The 16,699-nt window shown below is 33.0% G+C and overlaps 1 protein-coding gene and 1 long non-coding RNA gene across 2 annotated transcripts in view; one reads left to right on the top strand and one right to left on the bottom strand.

Annotated features, from left to right (window-relative positions):
• LOC128086990 (uncharacterized) overlaps window positions 1-16,699 on the top strand; it is a 435,001-nt gene that overhangs the window by 169,764 nt on the left and 248,538 nt on the right. The window lies entirely within an intron of this gene.
• Window positions 1-16,699, bottom strand: part of DNAH8 (dynein axonemal heavy chain 8) — a 108,629-nt gene that overhangs the window by 43,106 nt on the left and 48,824 nt on the right. Inside the window, exons 41-55 of the mRNA XM_052695752.1 lie at window positions 15,982-16,160; window positions 14,508-14,695; window positions 13,164-13,250; window positions 12,917-13,024; window positions 12,010-12,144; window positions 11,445-11,606; window positions 10,428-10,674; window positions 9,061-9,302; window positions 8,841-8,981; window positions 5,802-6,039; window positions 4,843-4,985; window positions 2,416-2,550; window positions 1,538-1,660; window positions 1,084-1,297; window positions 460-569 (exon numbers count right to left, since the gene is read on the bottom strand). Coding sequence (XP_052551712.1) covers window positions 460-569; window positions 1,084-1,297; window positions 1,538-1,660; window positions 2,416-2,550; window positions 4,843-4,985; window positions 5,802-6,039; window positions 8,841-8,981; window positions 9,061-9,302; window positions 10,428-10,674; window positions 11,445-11,606; window positions 12,010-12,144; window positions 12,917-13,024; window positions 13,164-13,250; window positions 14,508-14,695; window positions 15,982-16,160 — 2,452 coding nt within the window. The remainder of the gene's footprint in view (window positions 1-459; window positions 570-1,083; window positions 1,298-1,537; window positions 1,661-2,415; window positions 2,551-4,842; window positions 4,986-5,801; window positions 6,040-8,840; window positions 8,982-9,060; window positions 9,303-10,427; window positions 10,675-11,444; window positions 11,607-12,009; window positions 12,145-12,916; window positions 13,025-13,163; window positions 13,251-14,507; window positions 14,696-15,981; window positions 16,161-16,699) is intronic.

Here is a 16,699-nt window from a genome sequence, read left to right as displayed (position 1 = left end):
ATTTTCTCATGTACTACTCTGGGCAAACTGTTTCTAAGAAGTCATCTAAAAATATCTGATCTGTTTGGAAGCAGGATCTAGCACTTATAAATGTGTGATTATCTCATATGCTGCTTTGGGCTTTAGAAATTTAAAATGATAAAGAATAAAGAATTTCACACTCTGTTGCCAAGTTATAGTGATTAAAGCTTTGGATAACATGAAAAACTCTGAGAACGAATGAAATGATACAATCATTCATTTGTCATACATACTTACATCTGGTATTTTCCAGATTCTTTCTCCAACAGTTATTCTTAAGGGGTATGAGCTCAGATGAGATAAATAAAATCATAGATTGGTTTGATCGGGAAGGGACCTTAAAGATCATTTAGCTCCCCCCTTGCTATGGGCAGGGGCACCTTCCTGTAGACTAGATTAGCATACTGACGACGATAAAGCTTTCTCTGTAATTCATACCTTTGTCCACTGCCACAATATTCTACCTGTTGGGACCAATTTTTTCACCATATCAGATACTTCTGAACTAAAGTTTCTACATGAATGAAAATACCCACATCCAATAACACCTGAAAAGATGAAATGAAATACATAATTAATCTCGGGGTTTATGATGTTATAATTTAATTTGTAAGCAACATTAAAAAACAAATTTTAAATTAATTTGCTTTTGAATTATGGATGAAATAATATTGTCTCTCTTATCCATGGCTTTTCTGAACTGGTGTAGAAACAATTGGAGTCAAATGTACTGTCAAAAGAATTTTAGGAACAGAAGTTTGTTCAGACAATGCATATGTATTACATATTAAGATTATGAGCAGTGCTCATAATCTTTCAGAAAATCAATTATTTTCTTAGCAACTATTTTTTGCGTCTAAAATCAGAAAGGTAAGCGTTAAGAGGGATTAATTTCTGTTCCATGGCAGTATTTTGTTATAATACATCTTCAGTTGTTTCAATGGAAGTAGTCTATATTTGCATGAGATGAAAATAGACAACGTACTTTTACACATTTTAAAGAAATTATTAAAAAAAAAAAAAAACAAAAAACAAGAAGCAGAAAAAAAGAGAGAGAAGTACCGAAGATTTTGTCAATGGATGCATTGGATGGCAATGTACAATTGAATATACAAAATTGTCTTTTTAAACGCTGTGGAATATCATTACGGCCTCCTCCTGGATGTATCATTGCTGCTATTATTTGTACATCTACAATAGTAGTGAAGTCTCCAGGTTTATCTAAGTTGTACATTCCTTTCATTTCCATCATTTGACGAACAATTTCATTTGTTATCTGTAAGTTTATGTAACACACAGATCAGAAATTCAAGCCAAAACGTATCATGGGACAATTCGATTTCTTCTTGTAATGTTACCATTAATACCCATAGAGACTTAGTCCAAATTCAGATTAAATTATTAAATAGCATTACCAATGACTTAAATTTAATTAAAAATTTCAGAAGTCCCCTGATCTCCTTATATATGAAAAAAAATATCAGTTTAGAATAGACTGTACTTTTTAAAAACATACCTGATCTCCCCATTCATTGACAACTGGCATATTGATATCATCAATAAAAACAGTCATTTTCCTGCCTCCAGGAGGTCCATAAGTACTTCCAACACGTTTATCCACATAACTTTCTATCGTCCTCTAAAAATTAAAGAAAGCTCTTGTTTTTTTTATCTAAAGCACAATATATATAATGTATTGATTAAAAAAAAAAAAAAAGTCTAGCTTTCTTTTACAACACTTTACTTAACAACGATTTCCTCTTCTTTTTAGTCGCTCGGCATTGATAATGAAGGAACTCTATTCAGCTACTGCAGTTCTCCAGACTTAGGACTATAATATACAACCCAACTCTAGCTACCAGAAAAGTTTTCTTAAAAATGACAAAACTAAAATGTCATTTATTTAAGTATGGTGCATTATTTCTACAGGAAATATAACATCTTCTGTGAAGTCTGTTACAGTCTTCAAACAGATCAAGATTAATGCAAGAAGAGGGAACTGCAAATATAAATGGAAAAGAGGAGATTGGAAATTATGAAGTTTGTTGCATATCGTTTTTCTCATGCTTCACAAACAATAAAGAAAGAGTGGGACACAATTTGTATAAGCAAAAATGTCATTAATTGAACAAGAAGTGAAGGGTCTTTAGAGAAAAGAATTCCTAAAATTCCATAGTGAAAAAGCACACAGTAATCACAAATATATGCATCCCTATATGAGTGACTATATTTCACTCTTGTCTGCAAAAAACAATTATCTTACAGATTTTTCTGAAGACTTTAAGTACTTAGGCAAAAAAAGTTCCTTTAAACTATATTTCTACCTCACTTATCCTCAAGAACTAATTACATTTAAATATATATTCAAGAATTGCTTAAATGGTATATTTTTACCTGAAACATAAATGGTTCTGTGGCAGATGAAAAGTTTAAACATTTTGACAAATGTTCTTCTGGATTATATTTCTTCACGTATGCCTTAATCATGACAGTCTTTGCAGTTCCCTGTTCTCCTATGAGCAAAACTGCCTGCAATAGACATTTAAATTCCATAAGTGGTATCAAAACTGTTAACTAAATATGCATAACAGAGCTAGTTTAGACAAAGGGATTTTTCCTCTAATACTTTGGTCTAATATTAGATGGCATATTGTTCTGATAGTTTTCTCAGTGTGTCCATATGCAATGACATGTATGTGTTTTTCATACCACCTCCGTTTTCGAAGACAGATTACTTACTGAGTCAAAGAATAAAGTATAAAGAGAGAATGTTGTAGAGATGTGGGTATTTTTGTTTGCTTGTTTTTTTTTTTTAAGCCAGTTCCTTAACTCTTCAATTTTCTAACACATTCATTGCAGTAGTGATTCACAGCAGATGACCTTAAGGAGGATTTTATTTATAATGGAAAGTGGTCTCAAACATCTAATCTGAATGTTTTTTCAAGTTGTTTTCTTAGTAGATATTTTATTTTTGCCCTCACTTCTAATATCTCATTTCCTGGTTAATCTGTAGGCTAAGCATCATTTTCATGTAAAAAAACCCTAATAAATACATCAAGAAAAAGGAAGCTTTCTAGTTTCCTTCTTGTACTGGTAAAATCTGAGCTAAAATCAGAATGTTGCTAAGTAAAGGATTAATGGTGTAGTGGTACTTTTTTCCTTTCTTTTAAAATTCCTATAGAAATCTCCCATTTCATTTCATGAAAGGGAGCTAAATAGGAACCTCAATTTTTTCTTCAGACATAAGAGTCCTTCATGTTTTCATCCTAATTATATCTGTTTGACAGATGCCATTCTCTTCATCATTACTGCATGAAACAAATTCAATCAGTTCAAAGAGGGGCGTATTCATGGTCACTATACTTGATAACACAGGAGATCTCTGACAATACTGTATTTGAAGTGCATTTGAAGTGAAATATTTGAGTATTTGTCAGTCTCTTCTACTTTAAATTAATGCTCTCCAACAGATAACCATGATGATCCCATATGGTTTAATTCCTTATCCAATTTCTTGAATATCCAAGAGATCAATTGACCACACTAACACAGATATTAATAAACTTTGCAGAATCATCAAGTCAGACAAACATCACATTTTTTTTAAATCTAGTTCCTGTATTTCAGCTGTAGTTGGAAAGAAAGTTCATGCTGTTATGATCTGATTCATGAGAGAAAATAATAAATGCATTCCACAAATCAAAATTCAATGTCTTAGAAAATAGGAATGCTTGAAAATAAAGCACACTGACTATCTGCAATGGGAGAATTTAGCTCAACCAAGATGCAGACACTAGTTCCATGGTACACTGAATTCTGAACTCAAGAAAGGTGGATAAAACCATACGTTACAGGAGCACTGAATCGTGAAAAGGAGTATGGCTAAGAAACTGTCTTTAGAATATTTCAGTATTCATTGTGGCACTATAATGATTGCACAAGAATGTACCTGGAAATATTACAAATATCTCCCAAGGCATTGACATACAAAGACTAATCATTTGTTCTCAAATATCAAGATATGGTATGTTTTTATAATCTGTGTCAGATACGTGAAAGAGACAGCCACATTATGATCTCAGGAACAGTTTATCAAGTCCAAGTAAATGGTTTTGTGCTAAATCCCAGAATTTCACAGAAAAGCCAAGTTCCATTACTGGATCATGCACTTTTGGTATTTCTAGTATTGGCTTCAGATACCAAGAAAGAAGTACTCTGAACTGTACTTCAGAATCCAGCACAGGTTTCCACACGAAGTTGCTGGGGCTGTTAAAAACATTGTGCTAGAGCAACTGTGGCTTTTTCTTGTCTGTTTGTTTTTCCAGAGCATCAACTGTGCAAATAGGACTATACATATTTATGTTGTAAATAACTATTGTCTGATGGCCTTTTGGCCATGATGCCAGATTGGATTTTACTGGTTAAATCAATGTATAAAGTATTTTCTCCTTTTCTACAGTCAGGGAAAATGCTATTAAATACAGCTTTCCTAATGAAAGAAAAAAATGCAGTAAAGGCTAGTGATTTCATGTTTATACTGAATTGACATGGGAAGTTTTAAGTCTTTTCTCTAAAAAAGATGATATGTTGTTGGGTTTAAGTGTTAAGAGAATAGATATTTTATTAAGATATTTTAAACCTCCTTGGGAGACAGAAAAAACTACACAAGATTCAAGTTAAGGAAGTAAAAACACAGCAATACGTAAATAATGGTGCAGCCAGAAAGCCACGGCTAGAATGACAGAGAATGACTGCAACCCTCAATTACCACATATGTAAGTTTCTGTTTTTCTACAATTAAAATAATAATTTTGTACTTACTTTGTGCTGTTTTGCAATTGTGTTTATCAAAAACTGAGTTCTGACATTGTCAACATTTGGAACCAGAATAGACGCATAGTCTGGGACATCATCTGTTGGATACACATACTCCTGAACACTTTTACTCCAATGTTCCCAATCACCTGAAATTAAAAAAAGATTTTGTTAGTAAAAAACAACCCCAACCCTATAAAATATAAAAATATATAAAAATAATGTCTACTATTTAAATATACATACAGCTACTTAAATAAAAAAGTCAAAACAATGGTTACCTGAAAACTTGTTCTTATTCTGCTGGTGAAAAGTTACAGAATATGAAAATATGGGTGGTGTGTATAAACTAAATCAATATTGCTGGCAGGAAAATAACTGAATTTGGATAAATTAGAAATAGATGCATTCCCATGACAATATCATGTAATAGATCAGTAAATTCTTAGTGAAATTGATGTACCTGCATTAGTTTACCTATAAATTCCCCGTGGAAAATAATATGCTATTTGAGGTCTTATGAATTCTAAGATTTACTAGTGATTATCAAACATGGATGAACAATGATTAAAAGTGGAATTTAAATCAGGTCATATGTTTAGCCAAAAATACTGTGAGGAAATTAAATACAAATGTAAAATTAAATTAATCTAGAACAGACTGGAAATAAATTATTCTAAAAATGTAGACTGGTTAAAGATAAATAACAGAGCAAAAATATCTTTAAGAATGAAATTAAAAGCAAAAGAAATAAGAAAATATCACCGGTGAGAAATGTATCCCTGGTTTCCAACTTCTTTTCTTGACAGCTGATGCATAGAGAATATGAGCTACTACCATACTTCCAAAATCTTTACTCATACAACCAAGGAAGAAGTAGTAACTTTAAAATTCTAGTGAGCCATATTAAGTTATAAAACAGCAATAAAATAACAATCTTTTTTTATTATTCAGATTATTCTTACCATAACCAGTGACATAAAACTCATACATCGTTTGATTGGTGCCAGGGGGAATTTCTGGTAAATCTAATTTGTTATCATGAGCTCTGATGAAGGCTTCAAGTTTATCTCTGCTGTCCAACTCCAAAAGGGCGCCTAAACTCCACATTATTCCAAAGCAGAACAATTTATGCAGATGAGATATAGACGATAAACCACCTTCTTCCTTCGATGGAATCAAACCTTCCAGAAGATTAATGGACTGAAAATATTGTAAAATATAATGCATTAAGAAACCATCACATAATCACTTTTTAATTTTATATCGCCATATATGTATTTACATAAATTATTCATATGCATTCAAACTTTAAATTATAATCGAAAACAGATACAGATTACAAAAGAATAACATAAATTCCAGAATATCAAGGAATAACATGACATTCAGAACTGTAAACCCAAGAGAATAAAGGTATCCATGTAAACCTGCACATATTCAAAATTACTTCAGTATTTTGACAGTCAAACATTCTTTTAAAATACATCTACTGAATAACGTCAGTTACAAGCTAGAGTAATTCAGCAATATTTTAAGAATATTTATAGTATCTAGTGGGATATTTATAATTCCAAAACCAAATACCCACTATTAAACATTATAATTTATGTGCCTCCTCACCACTGGAAAGTCCTTAAAGCGTAGTTTTCTATCTTTAAGCATAGAAAAATTTTCAGTTACTGTTTAATGTTTTTATCTCAATTATGGTCAAATATTGAACATATCACATTGACTTCTATTTTGTGTTAAAGAGGAAATCTTTGAAGTATCAATTTTTATGATTTCTTCCCTCTCTAAGGAACTAGATTCCAGAAATCTAGTAACTCACTATTTATTATGCTGCCCTCAAGCCAGATGCTTGTTTTGATTGTCTTAAATAATATCACTTGTAAGACTTTTTTATACATAGCAGTATCAAACACATTGGTTCAAAATATATCTTTCTAACCGAGAATCAGATTTTCAGACAGCACCTGGAATTAACTTTTTAATAAATTATTTATGTTGTCTTAGATTTCATAATCTCACATACTTCCTACTCACAAGTAGGAAGTAATGCAGTACCATATACAAACAAACACACCCACACATTTATATAAACACATATGTAATAATATCTATATGAAAAAATATATAACACAGCCTAGGGACCTAAATAGTTTAAATACTTTTAATTGCTTTAAAAATCGGTTTTAAAAAGATGACTAACCACTACTAATTATAGTTAAAACTGTTAAAATAATGCCACTAATTTTCTTTGAAAGAAGAATTATAAGCTATCTAATTATTTCAGAAACAGGCTGTATCTGTTTATCTGAACAAAATCTGTTCATCCTCTCAAACATAACACCACTTTAAATTTTTCCCATGATGCATTGGCTTATAAAAGTATTTTGCAACAAGTTTTTGGAGAAAGAAAACAGATAGAAACAAATAGCTTCAAAAATACACAAATGGTTCTAAAAAGTCAGATGACAACATTTTCCCAGCATCTCATCTGTAACAGTGACCAAAAGTGGACACTTTCTGAAAAATAAAAACAAAGGAAAGCTATGACAAATCCTACTGGTACTCTCTCGGCTTGCAGTGGTACTGGCAGTGGTACTTCCTGTACTCTGCCCAGCGTAGGGCTTTCAAAATCAAATAGACTTTCACTGGGTTTAGTAATCATTTACAGATTTTTCAACCATGAAAATTTCAGGGCTGGTCTTGAACGTACATAAACTTTTACTATCCATAACACCCTTCAGCAAGACATTCCATCGATCTGCTACATACAGCATGGTACAGTTTGTTTTTTGCTTGTGTCAACCTCTCCATGAATTTCATTTGCCATTTCACTACCAATTTATTCAGTCTCATAAAGTCTGTCTATAGTTCTTCATGGTTAGCTGCTTTGTCCTCAACACCTTGAACAATTCAGTTATCAGTAAACTTCTTCAGCTACAACTTTTCCTAGTTGTTTATTAACATTTTGAGTGGCACCAGCCCACCGCTGTTGCCTCAGGATCAATTCTATCATCTCTACTTTGTAAGAATTGCTCCCTTATTTCAATCATTCGTTTCCTATCTTGTAATCAATTATTTTTACCTAGAAATGTATCACTTGCCTTTTGCTATTATTGCTTAGGTTGCATGTAAATCTGAGGTAAAGAGCTTCATTGAACACTTTTATTTCTTCATGAAGACCACACTAATAGGAAGCTGACTTTCCATATATACTTACAAGGTGGGATAGCCCTAAATAAAACTGTTGACTCTTCTCAAATAAATTTTACTTGTCTATCTATTGAGGTTGTTCAGAGGAAGGTAAACAGCTAAAACACAAATATAAAAATAAAAATGGCAGAAAAAAGATAATCTGGAAACAGTGGTAGAATATATACAGTTAGAAAATCAGTGGAAAGTATAAGGAAGAATCTAAGAATCATCACGTGACAACTGATTCATAAACAAAACAGCTGGAGACATGCAGTATAGGATTGGCAATCATAGTAGATCTGTGAAGTAAATATTTTTTATTATTAAAAAATCAATGATCGGCTCCCACTTGAAGAAAAACTCTGACTGACTAACAGGAAGAAGAAAGCAAAAGTAACTATGTTGACCTTGGAAGCATTGACTGAGAGAAATCACATATGGAGATAAAAACAGAATTATTCTCTGCTGAAAGTACCAGTAGGTTATTTTGACCTTTACTGCAATTTGTTTGGTGTTTATGGAATTGGAATGAAACCACTAGCTTATTAACTGTATGCTTATGAAAACCAAATAAAGCCTTCAACTTCTGTTCAACTCAAGATCAGTTTAAATACGAAGCAATAAAGAGAAGTTCATTCTGCACACTTCTAACTACTCCTGTATTCCCAAACTAATACTGAAGCTGTGGTTTTCTTCATCACAAAACAATCTTTTCAAATGAAACTTTATTGCTATCATATCACTTAATTTTGCAGATTTGCAATATCAATTCATACAAGATTACACACTACCTGTTTTACCTGCATAATGTAGTTACATTCCAGAAGCTCCATCTTTGGATCAAGGTTTAGTTTCATGTATGTATATGCTGGTTCAAAGATTCTGTCATACAAACTTTGCAAAATTTCAGCTTCTTGAGCAGAACGTTTTTTCAGCCATGACTGAAAAACATCCACAATGTTATTCTGTATAAACATACCACCAAATAAAATTAGGAGTAGCTAGCAATGACAATCTTACCTGTAATATTGGTCTCCAGCTAAGGGCAGAAGAGCTGATGTAGACCATACCCATACGAGAAACTGTTGCTGGAGATGCATTCTCAATGTTGTGGACTTCAAATAACAGCTTACAAGTAGGAGACATGGGAATTCGATCTCCATTTGCTAGAGTGAGAGTCTTGTTATCATCCAAAACTGAATTTAGATTCTCAATCCAGATTGCATCTACAGGACCATCTAAAACCAGAAACACATTTTCACCTGGGGAAAAAACAAAACAAAACAAAAACAAACAATGAAAAGAGCTATAGTTAATATACTTAAAGAACAAGCTTATTGCAAATTCTACTGTCTTCAGAGATATTCATTACTGTATGAACTGCACAGCTAGTAAAGGCATCATCTCTGAAAGAAACAAATGACTATGGCATGCCTATATCTTTACAACATACATTTGTGATGACATTACTTATGCTATCTGCATAGAATCAGATCATTACTCCCTCATTCTCCCCCCTCAACAGGAAAAGAGGAGATATTAAGAAGAAAATGCTCATGGCTTAAGGCAAAGACAGAAAGATTGTTGACTAGATACTGTTATGCAAAACAAGAGTTGACTTGAAAAAAGTAATAAAATTCATATAAAAGATATTTATAGAAAGGATGTTAAGATAGTTGAATTTTTACGGAGGAGAGCAACCAACCAGGTAAAAGGCCTGGGGGGCACGTGAGGGGAGGCGGAAGTCGCTTTGTCTAATTTGGAAAAAAGGTGGCAGAGAGAAAACTTCATTGCTCTTTACAACTTCCTGAGGGAAAGCAGAGAGAGAGGTACTGATCTCTTTTCCCTGGTAATCAAAGGGAACTTTGGCATCTTGGATCTCTGCCCTCGGCCCCTGTTCCCCTTTTAATCCCCTTTTTTAAAAAAAAAAGAACCACCTTCTAGGAAGGTACCCTAGAAGAATTCCCTTTGATTAATAGAAATATTTTTATTCTTTCAGATGCAAATGAATATTTCTGTGAAAAGGAATTTCAGTACACTGCAATATAAATATAAGTAGTCAATACAAGAAAAACAAGAAAATATTAAAGCTAGTGCAATAAGTACAAGTAAATCTTCTCTGTAATTTATCAGTGCAGCCTAATACATCTGCACTGCAGAACCAAAGTGGCAAGGGAACAAACAATTTAATTATTGTTTTTACTGTTTTAATGTTAATATTGAAACAATTGAAACAATAAGTTTTTAAACTCTTCCTCTTTCTTGTGAAGAGATGTGAAATATCATCTGTAGTTGTTTTCAAGAGGAAACTTCACCATATTTTCAAACTTGGGATTCTTTTCAACATCATTCATTTTCATGATAAACCAAATGTAGCGTTTACATACCCTTTTTAGCTTTCAATGTTTTCCTCCACAGTGTAGAAAATATTCCATCTGTCCAATCATTAGTTGCAGCATCTAGCTTTCCAAACATCTGAGGAGCTGTAATAGCTTTGGGATTCATTCGCATTTCTCTATGAGGTTGTCCGCATTCTGTCAGTGCTCTCATTAATATAGTTATGACCATTGTTTTTCCAGATCCACTGGGTCCAAGTGTCATCAGCCCATGACGTACTAGAGAAGTTTCATACAACTATTAAAAAGCAAAACATTTTGAGAAATATGCTTTTGGAAGATTTTTGCTTACACTTGTACGTGTATGATAGTCACAGATTATAAATACATTAGACATTCAAGGTCAGGAACTCAGAGATCAGTTTGTATTTCCTATTTGTAGCATTTTGTGGAACTGTACATACTTTCGTATCCTTATCTATTAAACACCAAACAAGTTCACTATAAAATGGCTTACAGAACTAAATCTAGCCTTTTTCTGTATTATTCAAAAGGAAAAAAATGAATAGTAGCAAAATAGTAGCAAAACACAAGAGTGTATAATAATGAAAGTGCGAAAGCATCTTAAGTACTTCCTATGGGATTTTGTAAGTTAAGACCATACAGCTGATTAACAAATCTAACACTTTGAGGACTTCCTTGAAGTATTTATGTACAAATTACTACAGTCCAAAATGCATTCTTATGCCCTGCTGCCCCTACGCTAGCCTACAAAACTCATGTTTGAAGAGCTAAGTACATAATTTCCTTTTTCATTCAAATAACTCAGATGCACTAAAATACATGGGAAAGGCTGAGTTAGCAGCATTCTTTAAGATTTTTTTTTTATTTTTCTTTTTCTGGATATAAATAATAGATTAGTCTTCCTAGTGTGGTTTACACATAGTCTTTATTTTATTCTTATACTAGCAGCACAAGTCTTTAAATGAGACAGTGATTTAACCACTAACATGGTGTTTTGACTTGCATTTGCTAAGAAGATACTACATTTTTTTTTTTTTTTTTTACCTGAACAAGCTTAAGATTCCATGGTGGATGATTAGTCAATCCTGCTTCTTCTACCTGATTATCTACTGCAGCCTGAAGCTCATTATATTTATTACTGTCCAACTGCAACCCCGGAAACAGATCATTGATAAGACTCAGAAACAAGGGCTCATCTTCGTCTATCTGAAAAAGTTATTCAGTGTTAAAGCCCAGCTATCCACAGTTCTTAAACCCAAATTGGTATCTACTGCAAAATATTTAACAATAAGAATATAGTTTTTAAACACAAGTGCTTGTTTATAAGCACAGTAAGCCAAGAATACAAATCACTAAGCTGGCAGCATTTTCATAATGTCATCTGTATGTCATGTGAAAAACAAATTTGAAATTTATTTCAGTTATTTATGCTGAATATCATACCCTACAGATTTGGTACATACGCTGGATTTATGGCACATAAATTTGATGCATATACAAATTATTCCATTTATTGATAGTAATCAGCCTATACCCATTAGTATGTAAAACATCACACCCCAGACAAACCACTATTAGATTAATTAATTAATTACTATTAGATTCTTACCAGCTTTGAAAGATTCATATCTCTTAGCCCCCTCATAACAATGCTTAATTCGCTTTCATTTGGTCTGGCCCTTTTTTGAGTTCCGAGAGTCCTAAGTACTGAAAGGATATTCCTCAGACCAAAGTCATAATGAACCTAATAGAATGTGAAAATATAGATCATGCATCAATAACAAGTTCTCTACCTTTATTTCATTAGAACAGCAAATCTTACTTGTCTGTTCTATAGTATAGTCACACTGCCTGGAAAAGTTAACTCAATTTGGAATTGTTGCTGTTCTTTAGAAATTATTCTATTAAAATAAACAACAGATAAGAAGTTTATTTTCAGGAAGGAGAGTATAATCTTTCTAGTTTGGATTTTGTTGACTTCATCGTTTACGAACTGATATAGCAATTATTTTGTAGCTCTCTGCATCAGTGATTTAAAAAACAATATTTGCATTCTACCCTGGATAGTCCCAACTAAGGCAGCTTAAACCCAAGGCTTCAGATCAAAGCAGTGTTGTGAAATTCAGAGCAGTTCTGTAACTAAAATCAAACTTAAGACATTCCTCCTGCAGAAAGCTACAGATGCTTTTCTTGATTTCACTAAGCATTTCAGAAAAATGAGACACAAGGTTAATTTTCCCTGCCTTGACCACATTTAGGCAGATAACTTCATATATGGGCAACTACAAGTTATATTTTTTAAAGAATTAGATGAATGTGTGTATGTAACTACATATACAAGAACTTACGTGGTTCAAAAATGTTAATAGAAAAACGCTTGGATTATATTTGAACTATTTCAATATTTTACTAAAAGCATGAAAGAGATCGTTCAGAAACAACCTGCACAAATGAAAATCCAAAGGGTTGCACTGCATAAATACTAAGACAAAGGGGAAGAGAATGCACAACGTTACCTGCTTAGTGAGCTGCTCCTCACAAAGTTTATAAAGAACGAAGAACTTCTGAGACAAAACCACATTATCAATAAATCCATAACTTGCAAGCTTAACTCTTATAATTATCTGAAAGACAATGTTTTCCTTTTAGAAATAAGGGTGTTGGGTTTTTTTGTTTCTTTGTTCGTTTTTTAATAGATAAGCAAATTTAAATAGTCAAATAACAAAGTACATTTTTTTCTTTCAGTTCAGTCATTAATTTTACCTGTCTATCTGGAACCATCATTGACACAGTTCTGAACAAAATTTTGAGATTTTCTGGTAGCTCTTGGCGTCCAGCATATCCAGGATTCTACACAAGAAAACAAATTGTGTTATTATTTGCATCAAATAATACTCTTTTTATTTTTTGAGAAAAGCAAGTTTATGCATAAAGGCTTAGAGCTGTTAAATTACATCCTTTCTCCACTAATGATTAAAATAGGAAGTAGAAACTTCAACCAAACTATGAATTTAATAATTACATAAAATTGCATTATAACTGAAATTGTCTATCATAATAAGCCAGTAATTATAATTTAAAATTTTTGTGGAATAAAATCTACTTGGTTCATTGCTTCTAGTGTATTCTTAGAGCTCTACACTGAGATTTCAGCAAGATAAATATGATAAAATGAAAGGTCATCATTTTCTCTAGAGTAACTGAAGAGTAGATAGTTGATAGTAGCTTAACTCATACTGATCAAATGTTAGGCATGTGGGGAAGAGAATTTCCTAAGTACCGTTTAGAAGAGGTATGTTGTAAAGATGCAATGACTAGCAAGAGCTGTGGGACTTATCTTTAATGTATATATACTGCAAGAATTTTTCACGTGTTGCCACTGTATGAAGGTCTCCCATAAATGTCACCCATAGAAGTCTCATGACGCAAGACACATTTTTTCATAATGCCTATGCTAAATCCAGGATTGGAGCACACAGCAGAGATCCCTTTGCCACAGAAGGCAAAACTGGACAACTTAGTATTGTGTCTAAACTAGTAAGCACATCCACATGAAAGAATTATTATTATTATTATTATTATTTTTGAAAACCTGTTGTCACAAACATATGAGGAGGGGGATCACCATACTCATTCTCTGTAAATCAGCTTTATCTTTTTTTATCCATATAGAGTATCCATTAGACAAGACACATCTATTTGAAAATTGTCCAGGTTTAGGAAAAGGGTCTCTTTTCTTTTTTTCCCTCCAGTACTTTTCTCAATAATAATGTTAAAGCATTTCAGATTAAGGTAGTTAAGTATGTTTCTGTTTTGATCCTCTCAACAAGCACAGAGAATTCTGAAAGTTTGGCCAAACTTCTAGGTTGATGACACAATGAACCGCAGTACAGTAATGAGGGGGTGCAATGCGCCGAACTGAGCAATAATCTTAAAGCAAAAACTAAGGCACCCAATTCATGGAGAATTATTTGTGTGTTCTCTAGTTTGGTCTATTTCTTAGCAACAGCTCCAACTAATTAATCAAGTAATTTCCTTTCACCTTGTCACGTCATTAATGTCATATGGCATAATTCGTCACTTCTAGGGAATTACTGCTATATTTACCATTGTTAGGAAAATTCCAAACTCTGGATTTAAATCTACACAGTCTCCATCAGAAAAAATGAACTGCTTTTTTCTTTCTTTTCTTGCTGTTAAGATAATATAAATTTGTTGTGCTGCAACTGACAAGACAGGCAACTCAATCCGGTTGAATTCATCAAAACATCCCCAAGATCCAGACTGTGCAAGACCTAAAAAAAAAAAAAAAAAAAAAAAAAAAAGGATACAAAAATGTGTAATCTGCTTTTTCTTCAGGTATATTTGAGATACTTGAACTATATGTTTGTCTTTTTCTTCAAATAACTAAATAAAAATGGCTTTATTTATTGCCCTGGGGCTAAGGTCTAACTTCTTCCAAACCACCTGAGTATCTTCATATCAGTATTCAGTTTTCTTCAAAATGCTTGCTAGTGAATCAAAATCAGAAACATCTTTTTGTTATCTCAGGGCATTCTGCAGACTTCGGTACTGATCTTATCATGAATGGAACCTTTAAAGTGACAATTTGATTATTTTGCAAAAAGCAATGGTTCATCTAAAAAATAAAAAAGGAGTGACTTACATCTTCAAAAAATTAGCTCTAAAATGTTGCAGAAAAAGTCCTGCTTTTTAACTTCTGTGTTTTCACTTTCAAAGAAGATGCTTTTAGAAACACACAGCTTTAAACAATTTTATGCTACAATTATTTCTTCAATAAAACAACAAAAATCTAAATAATTTCACCCTTTGCTTCTCAGTACAGACAATACTATAACTTTGAAAAATCAACTGTCAAAAACTATATGGAATCCAACAAGTCATTTATCTGGGAGAGAATAACTTCATGCAGCAGTCCTGGCTTGGTGCTGACTGGCTAAAAGCAGTTTTGCAGAAAAGGACCTGGTGTCATCCTTAACAAATGAGCATGAATCCTTGTACCCAGCTGCTTATTATCCAGATGTTTGAGGGAAATCACTGTTCACTTTTACCTTACACTTGGGAGATAGCAGTTGTAGTAGCAAACACAGTCTGAGGCTTTCCAGTGAAGACATTGGCTTACTGGCACAAGCCCAGCAGGTGGCTGCCATGATTGCCAGGGTATGGAGGACATGATTCAAAAGGGGGGCTGAGAGAATACAGGTTCTTCAGCCTGAAGAGAAAGCTAATTGAAAAGACTGCTGCTGTTTATTGGAGTTGAAAGCTGAGAAGTTGGAGCCAGATTCTGCTCAGATGTAAACATTGGAAGAAAAGCCAATGGACACAAGTTGCAATATTGGAAAGTCCAAGACAATACAGTTACCAAAAAATTCACCGTGAAGTTGGTCAAACACTTGAACAGTGGCCCTGAAGCATTCTAGTCATCCCTGGAGATATTTAAAACCAATAGGAATAAGGTCCTGGGCAACCTGCTCTAATGGCACCTGCTCTGAGTATGACGGGGGGGTCTATGCGACCTGTGGAGGTCCCTTCCATCCTATATGATTCTATGAAATCTTACCTTTGAAAATCCTACCCAAACCTCTGAAATCCATTTGATCAGAACAGTTGAAGACTACTACATATTTTCCCAGAGCCTTTCCCATGTCTTTCGTCGTTTCTGTTTTACCAGTTCCAGCAGGTCCAGCTGGAGCTCCTCCCATGTTCATTCCCAAAGCCTGAGCTAAAGTTATATAGCACCTATAAATGTTAAATCATATCAATTTATTAAACTATGATGAAGATATGTTTAATATAAATACAAAAATGAGTTATGTGATATATTCTTGTGTTAAAGCATCAATTCTTCATAAGCAATTCCATCGATTTTACTCAAATACAGCAATTCCAGAGTGGTAAAATCATAAAATGCAGAATTTAAGCATTTCTAATAAAACAGGAAAAAGTAATGTGATCTTTATCTAGTACATTAAAAACTGTTAATGTTAGATAAACTAGCACATAAATGAACAACAGAAAGGAATTTAATTGTCATTATTTTTGAAGCTAAAATGAGACAATTCTGATGTTAAATGATACCATCTTATCATATTTGGCAATATCTTAATCTCTATACCATCGACCAGGTTAGCTTACTTTTGTGTAAATCTTGAAGTCTGTAGGAATAAGGATATGTGGCCCTCACCATAATTATTGATTAAAACTTTGAATCACCAATTTTTTTTTTCAGTCCTGAAGAGTCTTGACTGCCATTTTAGTTATATGGAATCCTTATGATT

Source organism: Tympanuchus pallidicinctus, unplaced genomic scaffold (genome assembly GCF_026119805.1).
Source record: "Tympanuchus pallidicinctus isolate F22 unplaced genomic scaffold, pur_lepc_1.0 scaffold1, whole genome shotgun sequence".
Lineage (NCBI taxonomy): Eukaryota > Metazoa > Chordata > Aves > Galliformes > Phasianidae > Tympanuchus > Tympanuchus pallidicinctus.
This window is presented reverse-complemented; position numbering and strand designations above follow the sequence as displayed.